Source organism: Gigantopelta aegis, chromosome 8, assembly GCF_016097555.1.
Source record: "Gigantopelta aegis isolate Gae_Host chromosome 8, Gae_host_genome, whole genome shotgun sequence".
Taxonomy (NCBI): domain Eukaryota; kingdom Metazoa; phylum Mollusca; class Gastropoda; order Neomphalida; family Peltospiridae; genus Gigantopelta; species Gigantopelta aegis.
In genome coordinates, this window is record NC_054706.1 from 9,363,443 (window position 1) to 9,385,303 (window position 21,861).

The 21,861-nt window shown below is 39.0% G+C and overlaps 2 protein-coding genes across 2 annotated transcripts in view; both read left to right on the forward strand.

Moving 5' to 3' along the window:
- LOC121378446 overlaps positions 1-14,420 on the forward strand; it is a 50,844-nt gene extending 36,424 nt beyond the window's left edge. Inside the window, exons 7-10 of the mRNA XM_041506619.1 lie at positions 1,266-3,919; positions 5,261-5,576; positions 7,747-9,159; positions 11,057-14,420. Coding sequence (XP_041362553.1) covers positions 1,266-3,919; positions 5,261-5,576; positions 7,747-9,159; positions 11,057-14,371 — 7,698 coding nt within the window. The 3' untranslated portion in view covers positions 14,372-14,420. The remainder of the gene's footprint in view (positions 1-1,265; positions 3,920-5,260; positions 5,577-7,746; positions 9,160-11,056) is intronic.
- A 13-nt stretch (positions 14,421-14,433) lies between these two features.
- On the forward strand, positions 14,434-21,298 carry LOC121378447. The gene is made up of 2 exons (XM_041506621.1): positions 14,434-16,311; positions 18,590-21,298. The coding sequence occupies exons 1-2, from the start codon at positions 14,434-14,436 to the stop codon at positions 18,605-18,607; spliced, it is 1,896 nt and encodes a 631-aa protein (XP_041362555.1). The 3' UTR covers positions 18,608-21,298.
- The last annotated feature ends 563 nt before the right edge of the window (positions 21,299-21,861 follow it).

A 21,861-nucleotide genomic window follows, 5' to 3' on the forward strand; every position in this document is an offset into this window, starting at 1 on the left:
CCAGGGATCACCCTGTGTATTGCCAAATTGGCCAATTGCTAACTTTTATACAAAATAGCTACCAAATTTAGACTGGCTAATAAAATATTCTTCAAATTAACCATATTTTAATGATTTTCAAGGAAATACTCTACATTGCTGAAAATTGGCTAAACCAAAATTTGTTCCAGTGTGAGCCCAGAAAGCACCCCACTTATAAATTACATAATTATGTTGTCAATTTCCTTTCAACTTTTTAACTGTCAAGGGCTTAGGCTGGGGAGTTCATGGATTTTAGATTAAACACCCCACCCCCATGCTAAGAATAAAACTTTTTTTTTTTACAGGGCAATGTTATGCTATTCATATAGGTGTCCAGACAAAATGTAGACAAAAGGGTTGGCTAGGTTCATATTTGAACATACACACCCAGGTCGAGACCATGCTATGCCCCTGAATATGGGGACTATGTTTCATTGACTTCCTCCTGTTACCTTCTTTTGAATGACAGTTCACATCTTGAGGTTGTTTGTGTAGCAGTGCATGTTGGTATTAAGTGCTCCTACTGGCAGTAGCTAGTGGGAATTTCCCTGTTAGCTCAGTTGGTAGAGCGGTGGACTCTCGTAGTGAGAGTCTCTGGTTCGAATCCACTTAGTGGAGGTTGATTTTTATCTGTTACATTTGGAGCCGACGAAGGGACTGGGTGTGTTCTTAACACAAGAATACAATTATAACCCAGTCAGAACCCATAACAGTTCAACTGCCCATGGCCCTCAGCTCCGGGACGTAGCTTCACTTGAGGGGGGAGTATGTAGTAGTGTTGATATAAAGTGCTCCTACTGGCAGTAGCATAATGGCCCTCAGCTCTGGGATGTAGCTTCACTTGAGGGGGGAGTATGTAGTAGTTTAGTATAAAGTGCTCCTACTGGCAGTAGCTAGTGGCCCACAGCTCTGGGACGTAGCTTCACTTGAGTGGGGAGTATGTAGTAGTGTTGGTATAAAGGGCTCCTGCTGGTAGTAGCTAGTGGCCCACAGCTCCGGGACATAGCTTCACTTGAGGGGGGAGTATGTAGTAGTCTTGGTATAAAGGGCTCCTGCTGGTAGTAGCTAGTGGGAATTTTCCTATTAGCTCAGTTGATAGAGCGCTGGACTCCATAGTGAGAGTCTGTGGTTCGAATTCCCTTAGTGGAGGTTGATTTTTATCTGATTAAATACATTTGTATTTGATATTCTCTTCTGAAGGTGAAACAGAATGTTGTATTTACTAAGTTTCATTCTAATTGTAGGTCTATCTGTTTGAATACACTGATGAAGCCTTGCCATCAGAAAGGCCACGCCATTGTTTGCCATATGCCTTGGTGGATTTCAAGAAAAATCAGTCTGTATCTAAATCTACCTCAAGGCCTAGATCCTCCTATGACCGAAGTGCTGAATCCTGGCGTATGGAGACAGAACCTGCCCCTCCTCCATCTTGGAGTGTAAGAATGTCAAGAAGGTCAAGAGAGAGCAGTGCTGCAGATCCAAGGAATGAGCCTGAAGGATTTAGAACTGACCATCTCTATTACCCAGCTGCTGAGGGTAGGAGAACAAGCATCGAATGTCAGTATCCTCCTAGAATTGATGCCAGAAGAGAAAATGTTGATGAACAAAGCATTACTGCCGGCATCATGTTCCCTTACAAGGCTACAGTCTTTCCTCAGAGTCTGATATCAGGGGTGCCTGTGATGACACTAAATGTGCCACCAACATGGAGAGAAGATCCTGAAGCAGCTAGGCGAAGGAGCATTGACAATCAACAGAATTCAGAACATGGTCAAACTTCAGCAGATGCAGTGGACATTCCTGTGCCAGAAGCAAAGATTTTAAGTCCTGAAATCCAGACCATGATCAAAACGGTTAATGAATTGTGGGGGAAACCTCCTGAGCATGGTCAGGCACAAATTTACACTGAGACTGACTCATCTGTTAATTATAGTACTTTTATTGAACCCGTCTCATCTGATTTTAACTTCAAACCATCAGCAACTCCTGAGTCTGGTGCTGTGTCTGGCCAGAACAGTGCTCAGCTAGGTAAGAGAGTGGATCCACGGATAGATAAAGTGGCAGTTATGATGCCTGATCCAAATCTCAAACAGAAGGTTCCAGAAGTTGCTGGTTTAAGTACTGAAGCAGACATTAAGGATTTAAATGAAAGCATTGAAGCTTTAAATGAAAACAAGCATACTGGAGTGCCATCTAATCAGGATAAACAGCAAGGAGTTTCACCGTCACATGCTGGTCCAATGGTTGATGCCAAAGATTCCATTCAGACGCGAGTAGATACAAGTCATAATGAGAAATCAGACACTAGTACAGCTTCTTTGCCTGTAACAACACGGTCAGGTAAAAAGAAGATATCCTTAAAAGATTATTCCAGCAGAGTCTCCATAGCAAAGAAGACACAAGTGAGTTCTGTGGCTTCATCGAAAACAAGTCCGGTCTCGGATTCTAAATCTGATGGGGACTCAAAGGTTGTCACGGATTCCATATCAGAACCTAAATCTGAGTTGCTATCTGATAGTCATAATGTTGAAACAAAGAGTGCAGAACTTCCAAATGCAGACAATGAAATTGGAAATACCTCTAAGCTATCTGACAAAGAATCTACCGAAATTTCTGCAAATGCAGAAGACAAGTTGAAAAGTTCTTTGACTTCAAATCCAGCACAAGAGGCTATTGTTAGTTATTCCACATCTGCTGTGAAGGATGATGGGATTGCCGATTACACCACATCTGCTGTGATGAACAATAATGCTACTTCTGAAGGCGCTGTACCTGACACATCACAGAGTAGATTTAGAGGTCTGTCTTCTTTCGATTCTCCCAGACAAACTGGATACACCTATTTTGATTCTCCATCTAAGGCAAGTCATACATCATGTAGCATAGGTCAGCCTGTGTATTCTCCATCTAAGGCAAGTCATACATCGTGTAGTATAGGTCAGCCCGTGTATTCTCCATCTAAGCAGGCATTGTATTCTTCACCAGTAGGTTCATATAAATCCATGTTCTCTCCTCTTAGTGAGTCTGATGTTTCTGATGTTGAACAAAGCATGAAGACAATTTCAGATGGTGGTATGCAAAGTGATGACATAGGCAGCACAACTCGACCTATGATCAGTTCACAGGATGTTTACAGAACCTCAGGATTCACAGGCGAAGCAGTTACCGATCAACAGCCACCAGTTTCAGTGCAGGACCTAGTCAGCAAACTGCAGGCTATAGGTAACATACAAGATGTTCTTCAGAAGTACAAATTTCCTTTGCCGTCTTCAGGGACTTCTTCTCACATCCAGCTGTCTCCTGTCTCATCCAAACCAGGCACGCTCGCTTGTCCTGACTACGATGTCGACATGCGGTTGCAGAGAGAGGCATCTCTTCAGTACAGACAAAATGAATATGATGAATCGGATGCACAAAGAATGGGACATCGATCAAAACCAACGCCAACGTACCACATGGGGTATGAAGAAGCTTATAGCCAGTCAGAAAACAGTACATACATCCCACGTTCAGTCAGTCCAAGACATGACCTCAGCCAACAATCAGGTCATGCTGGATGGAAAGTGAATGCAAGAAGCGATAAAGCTGATCAGGCGAGATACCCCAGACAGCGAAGTCCAAGGAGACCCCGAAGTCCGAGAAGCCCGAGAAGTCCAAGAAGACGTAACTCGTGGACAAGATATGAACCAGATGTTAATGCTTATGGCGATGTCGATATGCGTTGTCTGTGGAAACCAGGCTCACACAGTTCTGAAGAGTCTAGAGACAGCCGAAGCGGGAGTTCAAGCAGGTCTGAACGTGGACTCCAGGATTCTGGTTACACCCGAATGGAAACGCATACAGACCAGAGTTTTGGAAAAGGAGGAACAGCCAGTTTGGAAACTGATGACAAAAAGGGGTAAATATCTAAGTTGCTGGTCTCTTAGTACAATTATTCTTTTCCACAATCCTTACGAAATTGTCCTTAATATACCTAAAGTACTAGTATTTGCCATTTAAAAACATTAATAAATTTAATGACACCCCAGCACAAAAATGAGATTGGCTATTGAAGTGTTTAAAATCAATGCAGAAAACTGTTGGATAGGTTGCTAAGATTGGTACATATACAGAGCATTTTAGGTAGGATTTAATAGTATTGAAACAGTGAGCAGAGAAAATATTAAGAAGTACATGTCATAGAAATTGTACATATTATTGTTCTTATTCTCCTGAAAAACCAGTGTATAATCTTCAGAGTTGAGGGTGGGACATTGCCTTGATAGCAGTCTGGGTGTAATTGTTGTTTGGGATGGGTCAGTTCATTAGTAAGCAAGTAAGTAAATATTGCCAACACAGTAACAGTAAGATTGTTCAAGTAAAATCACATACATTATGTTCGATAAAATGAAAACTGAAAAAAAAAAGTAGGGATTTTTTAAATTGTTTTTAGCTCCATTATTACTTTTGTCAGTGGAGCATTTTTAATACAGATTTATCTGTTCATCCGTCTGTCTATCCTTCTGTCCATTTGTCTGTCCGTCTTTCAATTTTCCTTTGAAGTCTTATCTTCTTCTACAGTTTTGGTTTAATTGTTCTGAAACTTGGTACAATGATTCTGTGGGGTGCCCTTCTGAAACTAATGCACAGATATTTTGGAAATTAAGAATTAACTTTTTTTTTTATTAAATGTTTTTAAATGTTTGAAAAATATAAAGTCTATCTTAAGAGTTCTTTTTTCTTTACATTTGTGTCGCAGAACATATAATAGCACATTTACAGATAGACTGTAAACGTTCTCCAACCAGACTGGTACTAGCACAGCCACGTAGCCCAGTGGTAAAGTGCTCTCTTGATGCGCGGTCAGTTTGGGATCGATCCCCGTCGGTGGGCCCATTGGGCTATTTCTCGCTCCAGCCAGTGCACCATGACTGGTACATCAAAGGCCATGGTATGTGTTATCCTGTCTATGGGATGGTGCATATAAAAGATCCCTTGCTGCTAATCGAAAAGAGTAGCCCATGAAGTGGCGACAGCAGGTTTCCTCCCTCAATATCTGTGTGGTCCTTAACCATATGTCCGACGCCATATAACCATAAATAAAATGTGTTGAGTGCATCGTTAAATAAAACATTTCCTTCCTTTCTTCCTTTTTTTTAAACATCGGTTTATTTTGTGTTATTAATTTTATTGTTGTAATCTTAGTCTAAAAATATATTCAATCATTTATGAGTGTTTGCTCTTTTTCTTTTGACCATAGTTACCCATCTCAGACAACACCTGAAGAAAGGAGGTTGGATTCCCCAAGCAACATAATGCCAGATTTTGGAATCTGGGTGGCTCCTAAACTTGTAATTCAAGGGGGACAACTCAGCAAAGAAGCAGACTACACACCAAGAAAACTTTTAGCAGCATCAACAGAAGTGAAAGGAAAGAACCTAAGTGCAGTATTCGAAGAGATCGAGCAGTCAAAGGCTGCTGTCGTTGAAAAAGACTCCATTTCCCTGACTTATGATGCAGGGAAATCTGATTCTGGTGGTAGTGAAATAACTCAACAACTATCTGTCACAGAACAAGTGAGTATATTTAACCTTTAGACTACTGGATTAATTTTTAACAAAATCCACGTTGAGTGGGTACAAGTTTATAATTTTTACTCACATATATTCACTTAATTGTTTTACAAATACATGAAATAAAGTTAATATATAAATCGGTAAGTATTATTTTCGTGGGTTTTTTTTGTAATTTTAATTATTTTTAGATCAGCTAATGGTGATTAAAATTAGGCATTTGTGGCCAGCTGTCCAGTATTTATGTCCATTATTCCCGATAACTAGTTTTCTGACCAGAATTTTTTTTAAAACTCAAACTACGATTCATATTGCAATATTTGGTAATTTTCGTTGTTGGTAAAACGATCAAATTTATTATCAAATTAGCTGTCACAATCAGCTATCGATCCCTGAAAATGACCACGACATGCCGCCATTGTTGTCAAGCGAAAATACTTGCCGAAAACCACTTTTTGAACTCAAAATTTCAAGGTATTTTCAATTGAAAAAATCTAAACAAAAGCCACCATTTTGAAAAAAAATATTTTTTCTTTTATTATATTTCCTTTTCCGGTGAGTGTCGTGTGCAAAACGGCGGGAAGTATGAATTGGGGAATGCACTGTATACAGTGTACAGTATGTCGACTGCCGTGACGTCGGGCGAGATATCTCACCTGCAGTACTCACAAGGTTAAGGTCCGTTTTGGAGCGGGATGTAGCCCAATGGTAAAGCGCTTGCTTGATGCATGATTGGTTTAGGATCAATCCCCGCCAGTGGGCCCATTGGGCTATTTTTCATTCCAACCAGTGTACCATGATTGGTATATCAAAGGCCAAGGTATGTGCTATCCTGTCTGTGGGATGCTGCATATAAAAGATCCCTTGCTACTAGTGGAAAAATGTAGCAGGATTTCCAAATATTTGACATCCAATAGCTGATGATTAATAAAACAATGTGCTCTAGTGGTGTCATTAAACAAAACAAACTTTTAACCTCTTACAGAATCATTGTTTATCAGGGTTTCCTCTCCAAGATTAAATGTCAAAATTACTAAATGGTTGACATCAAATAGCCAATGATTAATAATCATTGTGCTCTAGTGTTGTCATTAAACAAAACAAAAAAACAAACTCAGGTCCGTTTTAGAGCTGAGTCATTCCAAAAGTCAGAATAAATGTTTCAGCCTTAAGATATCTTCTTCTTTTCGTTCAGCGGTTAGGCTTATAATGATACGGCAATTAATGGGTTATTCATTCAGAGGTTAGGCTTATAACGATACAGCAGTTAATGGGTTATTCATTCAGAGGTTAGGCTTAATATTCACGGCTTACAGCAGTTTTATTCAGAGGTGGGTGATATTAATGGGTTATTCAGAGGCTAGGGTTATTTATTCAGAGGCTAGGCTTATAACGATATGGCAGTTAATGGGTTATTTATTCAGAGGTTAGGCTTATAGTGATACAGCAGTTAATGGGTTATTAATTTAGAGGTCAGGCTTATAACGATACAGCAGTTAATGGGTTATTTATTCAGAGGTTAGGCTTATAACGATACAGCTGTTAATGGGTTATTCTGAATGATTTAGTCTTAAGAAAATAGAGAAGAAATTATTGTTTGAAAGAGCAAGACATAAAGACATAAAGATAAATGTTTACTGATTTGAAATATAATCCATATTATGCAACGGTAAGAAAAATAGGGAACAAAGGATTTTGTTACAAGTTTCTAGTTTGTAGTATGGTGCTAAGACTTTCGTGAGATACATTGTATGTGTCCTATTTCTCAAATAAATATGCATCCCTTGCAATTAAGCACAGCAATTAACAATGATTTAGAAATTGCAGTGGTTATACTTTGTGAAATGAAAAAAGCAATAAAATAAATCAGAAAATATATATTTTTAAATTGTGCAAAGTTATCTGTATCGGTATGATCGAACTAAGATATGAATTAATAACGCATTTGTTTAGTGATCATAAACTAGTTTGAGGTGTGTAACAGTGCATGTGCTTCCTGTATTGTACTCCAGAACAAATTTCATTTCCTGTCTCGTACTCCAGACCAAATTTCACTTCCTGTCTCATACTCCAGACCAAATTTCAAATTAATTACATGTTAGACACCAAATATCTGGAATGCTGAAGTGTTGTTATACCATTTTCCTTTAATATGCACTTTTATTTTCCTCAGCTACAAGTGAGTGGCATTTCAAAACCTCAGGACAAATCAGCAGGACCTACAGCAGTAACAGCAACAACAACAACAACAACAACAGTATTACAGGAACAGCCTGGAAGCATGACAGGAGCTGTAGCAGCATTAGCTGCTCTGTGGTCATCGCAGGAAGTAGCCAACCAGATGGTGATGCCTGACACAGTTGAAGAAGCACAAGAGACAGATGATTCTAAGGTTATACCAGAGAAGAGTCTGGAGACGAGTTGTGCAATAAACGTTACCAGCATTGCTGGAAATGCTACATCTGAAGTGTCTCCGAACATTGCTAGAGCTATCACTCCTGAACCATCTGTGAATGTAGCAGGTAAAAACCGGTCACCAGTGGTTTCTGCAAGCATAAGTGAAGAGACAACCGAGAAAGATATTCTTGGACAAACACCAGAGAAACATCCAAATCTTGATAATTTTGAAGACCAGTTTAGTAGTGATGGGAAAGCGGAATCAAAGACAAGTGTAGAAACATATCACTCTAATGTCTCACGTGACAGATCAGATTACTTTCAGTCACAGTGGTCTCATTTTGCACGGGACGATTTTGACATGGAAATAGATTATACAGATTTTAGCTTCGATATGCCGCATCAGTTTGAGGAGACAATACCTGATGGAACAGACAGCCCCGATGTCCCTGACGACAGATCGGGCGAGAACACACCTGTACAGGACGAAATGCACCACGAGCATGACCAGGATGGAGAAAACAGATCTTCCACTCCTTTGATAGACGAGAGACCGCACGATCACATGTCTTTCACTTCTCTGGATACTCCTACGCCAGCAGTTGTTTCCAGCCTCATCACATCAGCTCCTGCCATTATTCACGAACCACTGGCCATCATCCATCAAAGTGGATATCAGCCTCTCACATCTCATCTGTTAGTTAAAGACACGTTAGTTACCACATCCCCATCTAGCAAACACTTTACTCCCATTGATAGTCCTTATGTTGTCAGCACAGGATTCGACAAGAGTTCTGCTTGTGGACTTGGACCTTCTGTTGAAGCAGCTGATGATACAGTTAAAGACACTGAATCTGATCGTCTGTCGAGGCAAGGGACACCAGTGCAGGATGAACCTTACCTGACCAGCTATGCTGCTGATCAGCAGGTAAACAGCAGTGCTGGGCTTCAGGAAAGCAAGTCCTATTCTGTTTTCCAAACAACTCATTTACAAGCTGGACAGTTACAGTCCAGAGATACGTCGGACATCTCTACTATTGGACGTCAGTCTGCATTCACGCCTGCAGTGGGTGGAAATTCACAGGATTCTGTCAGTGTTACAGAGTCCAGGAAAAGTAAAAAATCTGAGAAGCAACAAATGAAACTGCAGGAAAAGTGGCCACAAGTTTATCTTGTTGATTTTAGAAAGGTATGTTGCGAAGTGGATCGTTGTCAGTAGTAGAGCTGGGCGGTATTAAAGTTTTAGGTTCGGTATTAGTATCAGTATTTTTGGGGTGATTTACCTCGTTATTGGTATGGTATTCGGTATAGGTACAATACCGATATGGAGCGGTATGCCCGAGTTGTCTCACCTACTAATTTCATCTAAATAAAATTAAATTCCATACACAAGGCCCTCATGTCTCTATTCTTTTCACCTATTTTGCATTCGTCAGATATATTGTTAGTGCTTTACTAAATGGCGGATAACATTTTTCAATACCAAAATTTCTGTATTTTAAAATTTGCTTGGTACGGTAAATTGGTATTGATACTCACCAAGTTCATCAACTGTGATTTTTAAAACCTGTTGGCACAATTTATTTGAATTTGGCGAATACATTTCTTGTAATAATTGTTATTTTATTAGAAAATATCTGGGTTTTTGCCATTTTTCAAGTTTAAATAGATGTTTTGGCCCAGCTCTAGTCATTAGCTGTTTCTGTAGATAAAGTAGATCACACAGAATGGGGTTTGTAAATCGGTATTGACATGATACTGAACGGTATATACGGTATAGCTCCCAGCTCTAGTCATTAGCTGTTTCTGTAGATAAAGTAGATCACACAGAATGGGGTTTGTAAATCGGTATTGACATGATACTGAATGGTATATACGGTATAGCGCCCAGCTCTAGTCATTAGCTGTTTCTGTAGATAAAGTAGATCACACAGAATGGGGTTTGTAAATCGGTATTGACATGATACTGAACGGTATATGCGGTATACCGCCCAGCTCTAGTCATTAGCTGTTTCTGTAGATAAAGTAGATCACACAGAATGGGGTTTGTAAATCGGTATTGACATGTTACTGAACGGTATATACGGTATAGCGCCCAGCTCTAGTCATTAGCTGTTTCTGTAGATAAAGTACATGTAGATCACACAGAATGGGGTTTGTAAATCGGTATTGACATAATACTGAACGGTATATGCGGTATACCGCCCAGCTCTAGTCATTAGCTGTTTCTGTAGATAAAGTAGATCACACAGATCTGGGGTTTGTAAATCGGTATTGACATGATACTGAACGGTATATGCGGTATACCGCCCAGCTCTAGTCATTAGCTGTTTCTGTAGATAAAGTAGATCACACAGAATGGGGTTTGTAAATCGGTATTGACATGATACTGAACGGTATATATGGTATAGCGCCCAGCTCTAGTCATTAGCTGTTTCTGTAGATAAAGCGGGACACACAGAATGGGGTTTGTTGTTTTTAAGTAGTGCATCATACTTTGGAGCCTCTATCTTAAAATGTTTTTAGCCTAAAATAATCATTGTTGGGGTGGCAGTGAAAAAAGAAGATTAAGGGCAAAGCAATATGGGGTTCCCATCAGCTAGACAAAAGTATCTCTTAAAGGGACATTCCTGAGTTTGCTGCATTGTAAGATGTTTCCGACTAAGAAAATATTTCTAAAATTAAACTTAATAAATAATAAAATAAAATTTAACCTACTACAAATATTAGAACCATCAGAAACACGTTCAATATGAAGCCACTAATATTTTATGCAAATTTATGTAATTACAATCGTTAAAAATTCTTTGTTAGTCGATAACATCTTAAACATTGCAGCAAACTCAGGAATGTCCCTTTAACTTGAAGAGCGCTTTTCTAAAATGTTTTGCACAACTCCACTCTACTAAGTACATATATGGCCAAAAGTGAGCGTATTTGATAACAGTGGGTCGTCCAGAATAAAATGTACTGGTTTTAAGTAGAAAGGTTTTATAAAGGTTACTAAATTCATAGACTTCATCGATAGGTAACACTGTAAATACTAACAACTATTACTATACACTTCTTTCCATTTGTATTTTCAGACAACGAAACTGGATGAAAAGAATAGCTGTACCTTATGTCAAAATGCCAATTGTCTTGCAAGGAAGTTCAAAGCAGATTTACAGTGCATGAACAAAGATATAACAAAGTCAGAAAAACGTAATGAAACCCACCAAACATGTCTTAGTCGTTCATTGGATGACAATGATGTTAAGTCCAAACTGACTGTTGATACAGATATAAAGTCCAAACAGGTTGTGAATGATAACATTAAACCCAAGCTTGTTGTTGCTGATGATGTTAAACCCAAACTGGTTTCAACAGATAAAGATGTTAAACTCAAACTGGTTTTAACAGATAAAAATGTTAAACCCAAACTGGTTTCAACAGATAAAGATGTTAAACCCAAACTGGTTTTAACAGAAAAGGATGTTAAACCCAAACTTGTTGTTGCTGACAAGGATGTTACATCCACACTGGTTGCTGTTGATACTAAGCAAACATTACAAACGTCTGATGTGGCAAACAATCTGACTGTTTCAGATATTAGTTATGAAACAAAATGTCTGCATGCGGCTATCAAGGACGAAGATGTGAAAAAGGAAACGGACAAAAATGAGGTTAGTCGAAATGAACTGAACAGTGAAGTGGTTCAGCAGGAAAAAAGCAGCACTTTCTGGCATAATGTAGCTTCTTTATCAAAAAAGAAAAAAGACAGTATTAAGAAAGAACTGGACATGGATATCAAATATCTCAATGAATCTGGTCATTATGATGGTGAAAGCAAAAAGGTAGAAACGTATACCGTGAAAGATGAAAAGACCCTGCCTAATGAAGTCGAAAAGAAAAATATGATTGTGAAAACAAGTGACACTGATGATATTGATGTCATAGGAACTCACACACAAGTTCAGATTCCAACTACCGTTGAGAAAAAGACATTGTCGATCAAATTTAAAAAGAAAGAAACCAAAAAGAATCTAGAACCTGTTCCAGTGAATCCAGTGTCGAATATTCAGAGAATTTCCACGTTAGGAAAAACATACTTACCTAGCAAAGGTGTTCAGGAAAAGATCCACGAGGCAGATGTGCATGTAAGTGTAGCATGTTCTTCATCGGCAGTTCTGCGCCAACCTTCACCTACACAGTCTGTAAAATCTAAAACACCTTCAGCTCCAGTCAGTGTTTCAAGTGTGAAAAGGTTACCAGTGACAAAACAGCTTGAAACTGTGTCCAGTATTTCGAAATCTGAAGATATTATATGGAGAAACACTGAACCGGTTGCAGCAAAAGTGAGTACGTCCTCTGATGCGAGGCATGTGGAATACGCTCAGTCTCGGGGTGGCAGCAGCGGATCCTCTGATGTGAGGCATATGCAGTATGCTCAGTCTCGGGCTGACACAAGTGGACAGTCGATTCCTGTACTAGGTGCAGCTCGAGGGACACAACAGAAGAGTGACAAATTGATACCTACTACTGTAACCAGTGAATGGAGTAGTCAAGCTTCTGGCTACCAGCAAGTTCCTGTATTGTCATGTCCTTCTGTGTCACCTTATGTAGAAACACCAGCAATTCAGAATGCAGCTGTTTCAGGCAGTGTAAAATATGTGTCACAGAATCCACATGAATATGTATCCAGTCAGCCTGCACCTTATCCCCCAGTCCATTCTCTGACTCACACACAGCCTGTACAATCAAGTAGCTATCTTTCCCATCATGTGAATATAGCAACAACTAGGCTGGCATCATCAGTTCCAGTTCCTACTGTAGTGTCATCTGCTTCTGTTGGTGCTTTTCGACCACAGGTTCCACAATACCATCATCTTACTGCACCTGGAATACCAACCCAGTTTCGTCCAGTTACAAATGTTCGTCCTCCTGGTGGACAATCATCTGCAGCACTTCCATCAGTTGGTGTCCGGCAGATGACACCGATGATTCCTAGAGTGAGCTACCCACCTGTGGGTCACTATGTGTCATACCCACAGGTTCCTTCAACTGTTCTGTCTCAGCGTGTACCAGCTGCTCCTCTTGTGCAGCTGCAGTATCCTGGAGGATTTCAGCCAAATTACTACAGGCCAGTGTCTGCAGTTGCACATCCTCCGCTTGTTAGACAAGATCAAAAGGCTGTTCAGTATTCTGGTTATTATCCAAACACACAGAAGCCATCCACCAAATCTTCAGATCTGACCGAGTGGTTTGCTGATATTGTTGCTCCTAAACGAGAACAGTCCAGATCACCAACGTGTAGTGAATCAGATGATTCAGTAACAAGCTCCATAAGTTCCGATGGTAGAAAGAGAGACATATCAACTTCTGATTGTTCCATAGACTCACCTATGGCAAAGAGGAAAAGACCGGTGGTGACAAACCTGCGTCACATTCCTCTAGAAGATTCAGGAGGGGGTACAATAAGTGGGTCACACTCAGAACAGTCAAATAAAAAAAATAGTGGTTCTTTTTTAGTCCATTCTAGCCGGGACACATCTCTTGGGGATATGTTGTGTGCTGGCAAAGACAGAAAATCAACCGATTCCCCATCTAGTCATATGCTTGAAACAAACTGTGAGGTTTCTTCTAAGAGGCAAAAACATAATGATGAAGTTGAAACAACAGAAACTTATCGCATTCAAAATAAGGATGAGAACAGAAGCAAACATAAGAAATTTGAAAAAGGATTTAAAAGCAATGATCCAGAAAGTAACAAATCATCAAAAGAAATCATCAAAAGCTGTACTGCAGAATATAGGACATTTGAAAAAGAAATCTTCAGTAGTGTTGATGCAGAAGATTGTCCAAAAGAGACAGAAGTAGATACCGATGGCAGAAATGTTTCTGTCTATTCACAGTCTGTTGGTAATAAATATAAATCATATTCTTTAGACGTTGAAGTCACTAATACAGTTAAAGAAGGCTTGTCATCACCAGAAACAGAAACAGAAGCAGGTTATACCTCATCAGATTCTGAACCTGCAGGTAATAATTTTAATATTATAGCACCAGTAAGTTCATCATTTACTTCCTCCTGTCATTTGCCTCAGGACTTGCTGTCAAAGGTAACAATAAAAGATCTGTCAGTAGCAAGGATGACCATTCTGAATGCTTTAAATCAACTGCCTGTGAGTACTGCCACTGACTGTGAAGGTTCAAAAACGCCCGACACTAATACTCCTCCTGGTGAAGAAGATATTTATGATCCTTCAGTACCAACAGTTGATTCAGAAGAAGAAGGAGAGTTAAAAAGTGATGACACCCAGGACTGGGACAATCAAAAAAGAGAAACAAAATTTAAAAATACATTTGTTGAAAGAGGAGAAAGATGCCCAGAAAAACAAAAAAAATTCATGAAGCTTTAACAACTGTGGATACTGCATCAAGAATCTATCAAGCGAAAAAGGTTGCCAGTGAATGGTCAGAAATGCTTATTCCACACAAGTCACATACACAAATTTCCAAACCAAGAAGACATATAATTGATTACCAAGATGACGTGAATGATAGTTTATGTAATCAATCTCCAGCAAAGAAATGGAAGCCCATCTCTTTGGAGAATGTTCAGGATAAAGAAATACATAAGCAAAGATCAGAAAGAACCAGACATGTTCTAGAAACATGCAGTTCAACGCATAGACGAGCTGAGACAATGAAGTTGCAGCCTATTTCATGGGAAAATGTTTCCCAAGAGACGAATAAACAGAGATCAGAAAGGTCAAAATTTATCTTAGAATTCTCCAGTTCAAAAAATAAACTGTTTGATACAAAAAGGTTGCATCAAAGGTATTGGGAAGATTCCTTCAAGGAGACCAATAAGCATGATTTCTCAAAAAGAACTAGTTCAAAAGGTAAATACTTCGACACAAATAAATTGAAGTTAGCTTGTGAAGATGTTAATCAGGAGTCAAATAGGACACTGTCAGAAAGAATTTCCAGTTTCAGGGGTACACTCTCTGGCATAAACAAACTGAAGTTTGCTTCACACGAAGATGGTTTTCAGGAGTCGAACCAGGCAACACCGAAGGGAGCAAATTATGTTCAGAGTGGTAAAGAGACCCTAACTCTAGGACAGTTCATGAAGGAAAGATTGAACATAGGTGATCCATCAAAACTTCAGAAGAAGCTCCCTTGGTCACTGAATCTGGACATCAACAGTCAACCTAGAAGTAAGAGGAAAAGGATCATTCACAAGGCCAAAGTTATTGCTTCACACCACAGTGTGGAAAAGAACAAGATGAAGAATGACGAAAACAACTCTGTTGATTCTCCCATGTCTGATCTCTCCCTTCCTGATTCACCAAAAAGTGTCGAAGAAATAAAGCTGGAAGATTTTACCAAAGATAAAATACTGCTTGAGCTTCAGCTTGTCCAGGAGTGTCTCAAGAAGTGCTCTGTAGTTGAGAAACCCATGGGAGATACGGAGTTGGCTTCAATGCATGACAGTTACATGACGCCATGTCATATTCAGCCAATGGTTAAAAACAGTTTGTATCAGTCACGGATTTCAAATCCTCTGAGTAACTCGGTACAGCTGAACACAATGCCTACTGCAACCTCTGTATTCAACAGAGACCATATGTTCCAAAATGTAGATCAAATGACATATAATCTGTATCATGAAATCCATCAGACGTCTGCCAATCCTTTTGGAGGGTTTCAATCTGTTGACAGAATGAATACAGAACAAAACCTACAAAATCTGATGTATAATTCTAGCACTGGTTCATATTCAAACAATACAAAATACAGTGAAAACGTTTCTGAGGATTCTGTAGTTGGGTCTAACGTCAAAGAAAGGGAAGCTCTGACCGAAGTGGAACATGATCTTCTCGAAGCTCTTCGTAGTCAGGTTTACATCGGAAGATCTCACCAGAAGGTCCCTAATGACATCTTGTTTCCCAGTGAGACAACAAAGCTGTATACGGAAGAAGGATGTTTCTTGCTCCTTCTCGTACCAATATCCAGAAAACCGTACCAGCGTCTTCTGAACATGAAAATCAGCCTTCAGAAGATGTTTAAGGAGAAGTTCCTATGTGTCAGTCAGAACAATACTGCGCGTGTGATGGAGTTGAACAAAGAGATCAAGAGAGTGCAGAATCAGAGGAAGACTCTGTTGACAACATTCACAGGGTCTTTGGGCAAGAAGCGGCTGCGACGTTTGAACTTGACGAAAAACCGCTATGATTTGTGCATAAAGTTCCTCGTCCGACAGTATGGCAGAGAGTGTCTTGACCGGTTGCTGTACGTACAGACTCTGAACAAAGCTATAAGAAGTCATGTGAAGATTGTCGAGAGAGAACTGGTATGTACTTTCAAACAAGTGCATTTTTTGTTCTATTACTGTACAGTATATCAATGTTTTTAGGGTTAAGAAACTCATACAGTAATGATAAGAGTAATTAATTTTATCAAAAGGTTAACTTGAAAACAAAAATCTGCAAAACAAATTGGGTATGGCGCCATATCCGTTTTACCCTCTGGCAGAAACTCTGCTGTGTTGTTTATACAGGGCAAGGGTTAATGGTTAATTGTTACTGGCAGATCATTTCATGGTAGAACTGATTATCTGAAGTGCAAGAGGTTTGTAGAATCAATTCCTTTTAGTAATCTCACTGGGTTTTCCTGCAGTGCTCGACAGCTAGCATTTCATATCTAGTGATATGTGCTGTCCTGTCTTACTATACTTTGACATCCTATTGGCCACCAACAAATTTAAAAAACGTTAACTTCAACTAGAGAAAGAAAAGCTTTGACTGTGACATTGAACAGAAAAACACACTGTACATTTAACTTTGTTCTTCTTTTGAAATTTTTGTGTGCTATTAGAAACAGATAATGTATGTCTGGTCGTATGCTTATAGAAGTTTAATCTAGACTGAAGGACGTAATTTGTCGAGGCTCTGACGAGACAAATACCAACTAACTAGACATGGTTGATCTTTTACATACTAAAAAACATGAGTAGCAAATTTTATTTATCCTATAACACTTATAAAATAACATTTTCATTCGATATTTAGTAAATTACAGTACTAAAGTTGATTCCATCGGTAATATGTCATCATCACAATTAGCACAAACTACTTTTGACGTCACACACTAACTAAATCTTACAAAAACATTACATTCAGGTATACAGATCTTGATGGCTTGTAAACAAATGACTCATTCACAGCAACACATTATTACCAAGAGACCTTGAACATTTGCATATACCTTTAAATTTGCATACCATTATTAACCGGGTTAATAAACTGAATTATCACATGGGTTTATGACATGGATATCATGGGTAAGTTATAGGATATAAATTTATATAAGTGCACACATTTTAGACCCCACGTCTCACAGAGCCAAACAAGGGTATCTTGGCTTGCAAAGATTGGTACAAGACGGCTATCACATAAACTTACAATTGGTGCATGCATAGTGTTCTGCACACGTCAATTTTTCATTGACAGCAGATAAACTCTCATGCTGCCGATCTCTGGACTATTGGCTGTCAATCAAAGTACTGAATGTGTACAGATAGCCATGCATATCACTTGTAAGTTTATGCGGGAACTGGCCTGGTGCTTATAAAATGTTTAGAGTCGAGGCTGTAATATAGTCTGATATGTGAACGTCATGGCAACGCCATACAACTTGTCTGCATGTGACTTCATTAGAGATTGAGTCTGAACTCTAAAACATTTTATAAGCATGGGCCCTGGTGTCAAGGATACTGGTAGGACACCGGTGTCGTGGGCCCTGGTGTCAAGGATACTGGTAGGACACCGGTGTCGTGGGCCCTGGTGTCAAGGATACTGGTAGGACACCGGTGTCGTGGGCCCTGGTGTCAAGGATACTGGTAGGACACCGGTGTCGTGGGCCCTGGTGTCAAGGATACTGGTAGGACACCGGTGTCGTGGGCCCTGGTGTCAAGGATACTGGTAGGACACCGGTGTCGTGGGCCCTGGTGTCAAGGATACTGGTAGGACACCGGTGTCGTGGGCCCTGGTGTCAAGGATACTGGTAGGACACCGGTGTCGTGGGCCCTGGTGTCAAGGATACTGGTAGGACACCGGTGTCGTGGGCCCTGGTGTCAAGGATACTGGTAGGACACTGGTGTCATGGGCCCTGGTGTCAAGGATACTGGTAGGACACTGGTGTTATGGGCACATGTGCCAAGGAGCAGGAAGTTGGGGCTTCTAGATTATGGTAGCCCCACTCCCATGGCTAGTGATATTCAATGTTGGGCTAATAAATAACTATTATTGCCATGCCTGATGGCTAGTGGGGGAAAAAAGAAGTCAAATGTTGCAGCTAAGTCGAATTTGTAAATATGAATATCCTGCTCCCACCCCAACCCCCTAATGTTAGTGTTTTTAAACTATATCTCCCCTGTTGGGTAACATTTCTGATTATTACTATTATTTAGTAAAATTATATTAACTTAAAATAAGTTAGGGCTATTGAATTTTTAATCATGGCTAGTAAATTTTTAAAATCACTGGTCCCATGGCTAGTGGATCTTATAAAAATTCTAGAAGCCCTGAGGAAGTGCTGCCATTATTTATGGACTATTATCTATATTGCAGGCATGTCCTTCCCTCTGAGAATTGTGAATGACCTACTTTGCAGACCATGCCAGAGAGATTCAGCATTATAGTGCTCAGCTAGCATCTTGCCGGGAATGCTGTTATATGACCTAAAAAAAATCTGCGATTTTTTTTAAAGATGAGCTGCTTCAAATTCTGCTGAAGAAATGTTTTCATAAGATGTACCTGTGTGGCTGTGTGTGATTAGATGTATGTTGTTAGCAATGTAATATTGTACAGTGTAAGACGGATGCAATAAATTGAAAATTAGAAACCACATATAATCATGAAACATAAAAAATGCAGTAAATGGGTGGATGAATGGAAGTTGGATAAATGGATGGAAGCCACTGTCTTAATGAAACTGTCATCATACTCACTGTGTAGGACCGACACCTATTATCGGTACTGTCGTAGCTACATGCTTGCCACCGTGATTGAACTATGGTAATAAAATTGTTTTAACACGCAACTTAAAGTTATGACTGATAATATAGCAATTGTAGACCTATATTTAATACGTTTAGCAAACAAATAATGCCAACAATTTAATTCTGAGTAATAAATGTAAATGGTGTTCAAAATTGTAAAAATAACTGTTATAGCTGGTCATTCACAATTTAAAGTTTTAATGAAAGAAATGCGTTGTTAAGCATAATAATTTTTTTATGTTCTGCAATGTTACACTTCTATGAACTTTATGAACTTGATTGATGTTAAGTATGTCGTTAATAAAAGACAAAACTGAAATAATTAGAAGCAAGATTTGTAGCAATATCCATTGTCAGTCCCACATAGTGATACTGAGCTGGTAGTTCGTGCACTTCAGATGCTGTATCATCAAGTCAGGATGATTAATACAACTATAGGATCATGTTGACAGTTATCAAATATTACAACCACCTAATCCAGTGAACACAGACAAATCATAGTGTTTGCCAGGTACATGCACATTTGGGTTCAGTGTTATAGGTAACCAATATTAATTACCAGTAACATATACAATGTGCAGAAGTGGGTTTTGGGAGGCGACATCCCCCCCCCCCCCCCACACACACACACACACACTTCCTAGCTTTAAAACATTTTTCTTTTTTTAATGTATTTTGTGGGGTAGAATTACCAGACCCCCCTCCTAAACACTTTGCTTGCCACAGTCTAGACAACCCCCCCCCCCCCCCCCCCGCACAAATTCCTGCATAAATGTCTGGTGTATCATTCTACTACATTAGAAAAATTTCTTAAATAATTATTTTACTGTCTGTTGTTTTTAAAAAATTATTGTTAGGCTTTTTTTTTTTCTGTTCATAATGTAAATTGTATCCATTTCTGTTTAGCAGTATTTCTGTTAGTGTATTTTTCTTACAAAGTAACATACAGTTGTATTTTAATTTCAGTGCTAGTAACACGTGTTGATGAATAATCAGAATTGTTTCATAAATTTTTAATTAAATATACTCTCAAACACTACCCTGTGTTGTTAATATGGAGATATGTTTTTCCTCTATCAAACATAATAGTTCAGTTCATATAGATTAGATTAGATAACAATTTTTCTTGCTCGTTCATCAATTTTAACTTATTTTTGTGTTGATATCCAATTAAGGTTCAAGCAGGCTGCCATGGGCACACACCTCAGATATCTAGGTTATATGTCCAAAATAGTGGGTTAGCTGTTGGTGAGAGAGAAGAGGGTGTAGTGTAGTTGTTAAAACTTGCTCTGGGTGGGAGCCAATACTGGGAGCTGATACTGGGTTGCAAACCCTGTACCTACCAGCCTTAACCACGACACCACAGAGACTGGTATGTTTCTTGTTCCTCCTGATGCGCAGGCCTGTAGCCAATGGGGGGGTCAGGGGGGGGGCTCGGTTGACACACACCCCCCCCCCCCACAGGTGACTTTTTTTTTTTCAATATGCCCCTGGACCCCCTAAGCATGCCTATATCCATTCAAGGATCAGGATTACGCTAATAACCTGCATCATTTATCAGTTATTGTTTTTATTTTTCAATCCATCAAGCGTGGAGAAAGTATGTTTAATAACTTTGATATCTGGTGTCTGTGAGAGCAGTCTATGAAATTAAGCTGTTTACAGTATGACATCACTGAAATTACATGACATACTTGTAAGAGGTTGAGATTATGAACAGAAATATATTTACAGTATGACATCACTGAAATTACATGACATACTTGTAAGAGGTTGAGATTGTGAACAGAAATATATTTTGTTATTAAGGCTTTAAAAAATGTGTGTGTCAAGGAATGTGCCGAAAAACATTAAGGTACATGTTGGTTTGAATTTAAAAATGTATTTTATAATTAAAGAGTCGAGATAAAAATGTAAAATAATACATTTAAAAGAGTTAGGGTAGGCACATTTTTCTAGGAAGCACACGTTTTATAGGCCTACATGTAAGTAACTTGGTAAGATGTAGTGTTACATTTTAACAAGAAAAAACCCACAAAGTTACTTTTATAAAGTGGTCAGAATAATGAGTAACTTTTTCATACATCTTTGTCTCATAATGTTCAGTATTTATTGAACCACTAGTGGTACAAAACTTTATACCATCTCAAGGGTGGGATGTCCAGTAGTAAAGTGTTCATTTGATGCGCAGTTGGTCTGGGATCGATCCCCGTTGGTGGTCCCATTGAGCTATTTCTCGCTCCAACCAGTGTACCATGACTGGTATATCAAAGGCTGTGGTATGTGCTATCCTGTCTGTGGGATGGTGCATATAAAAGAGCGCTTTCTGCTAAACGAAAAGAGTAGCCCATGAAGTGGCGACAGTGGGTTTCCACTCTCAATATCTGTGTGGTCCTTAACCATATGTCCGATACCATATAACCATAAATAATATGTGTTGAGTGCATCGTTAAATAAAACATTTTCTTCCTTCCACCATCTTGAGGCATATTTTTATACCCCACATGACAAATATTTTGAAAACTTGTATTCATGAATGCATTCATACTAAGACTTGTAATTCTTTGCATGAATAATTATAATACCATTCATGAACTTACAGAAAGATTTGATTGTATTCATGAATGCATTCGTACTAAGACTTGTAATCGTTTGCATGAATAATTATAATACCATTCATGAACTTACAAAAAGATTTGATTGTATTCATGAACATTCATTATTGTATTCGGTAAACCCAAGGGACAATATTTAAAAAATATTAGGTAACCAGAAATTGTTAATGTGACTTTTACCTAGGTAATTGATTGTTTACTTGAATTACATATTTGTAACCAAATC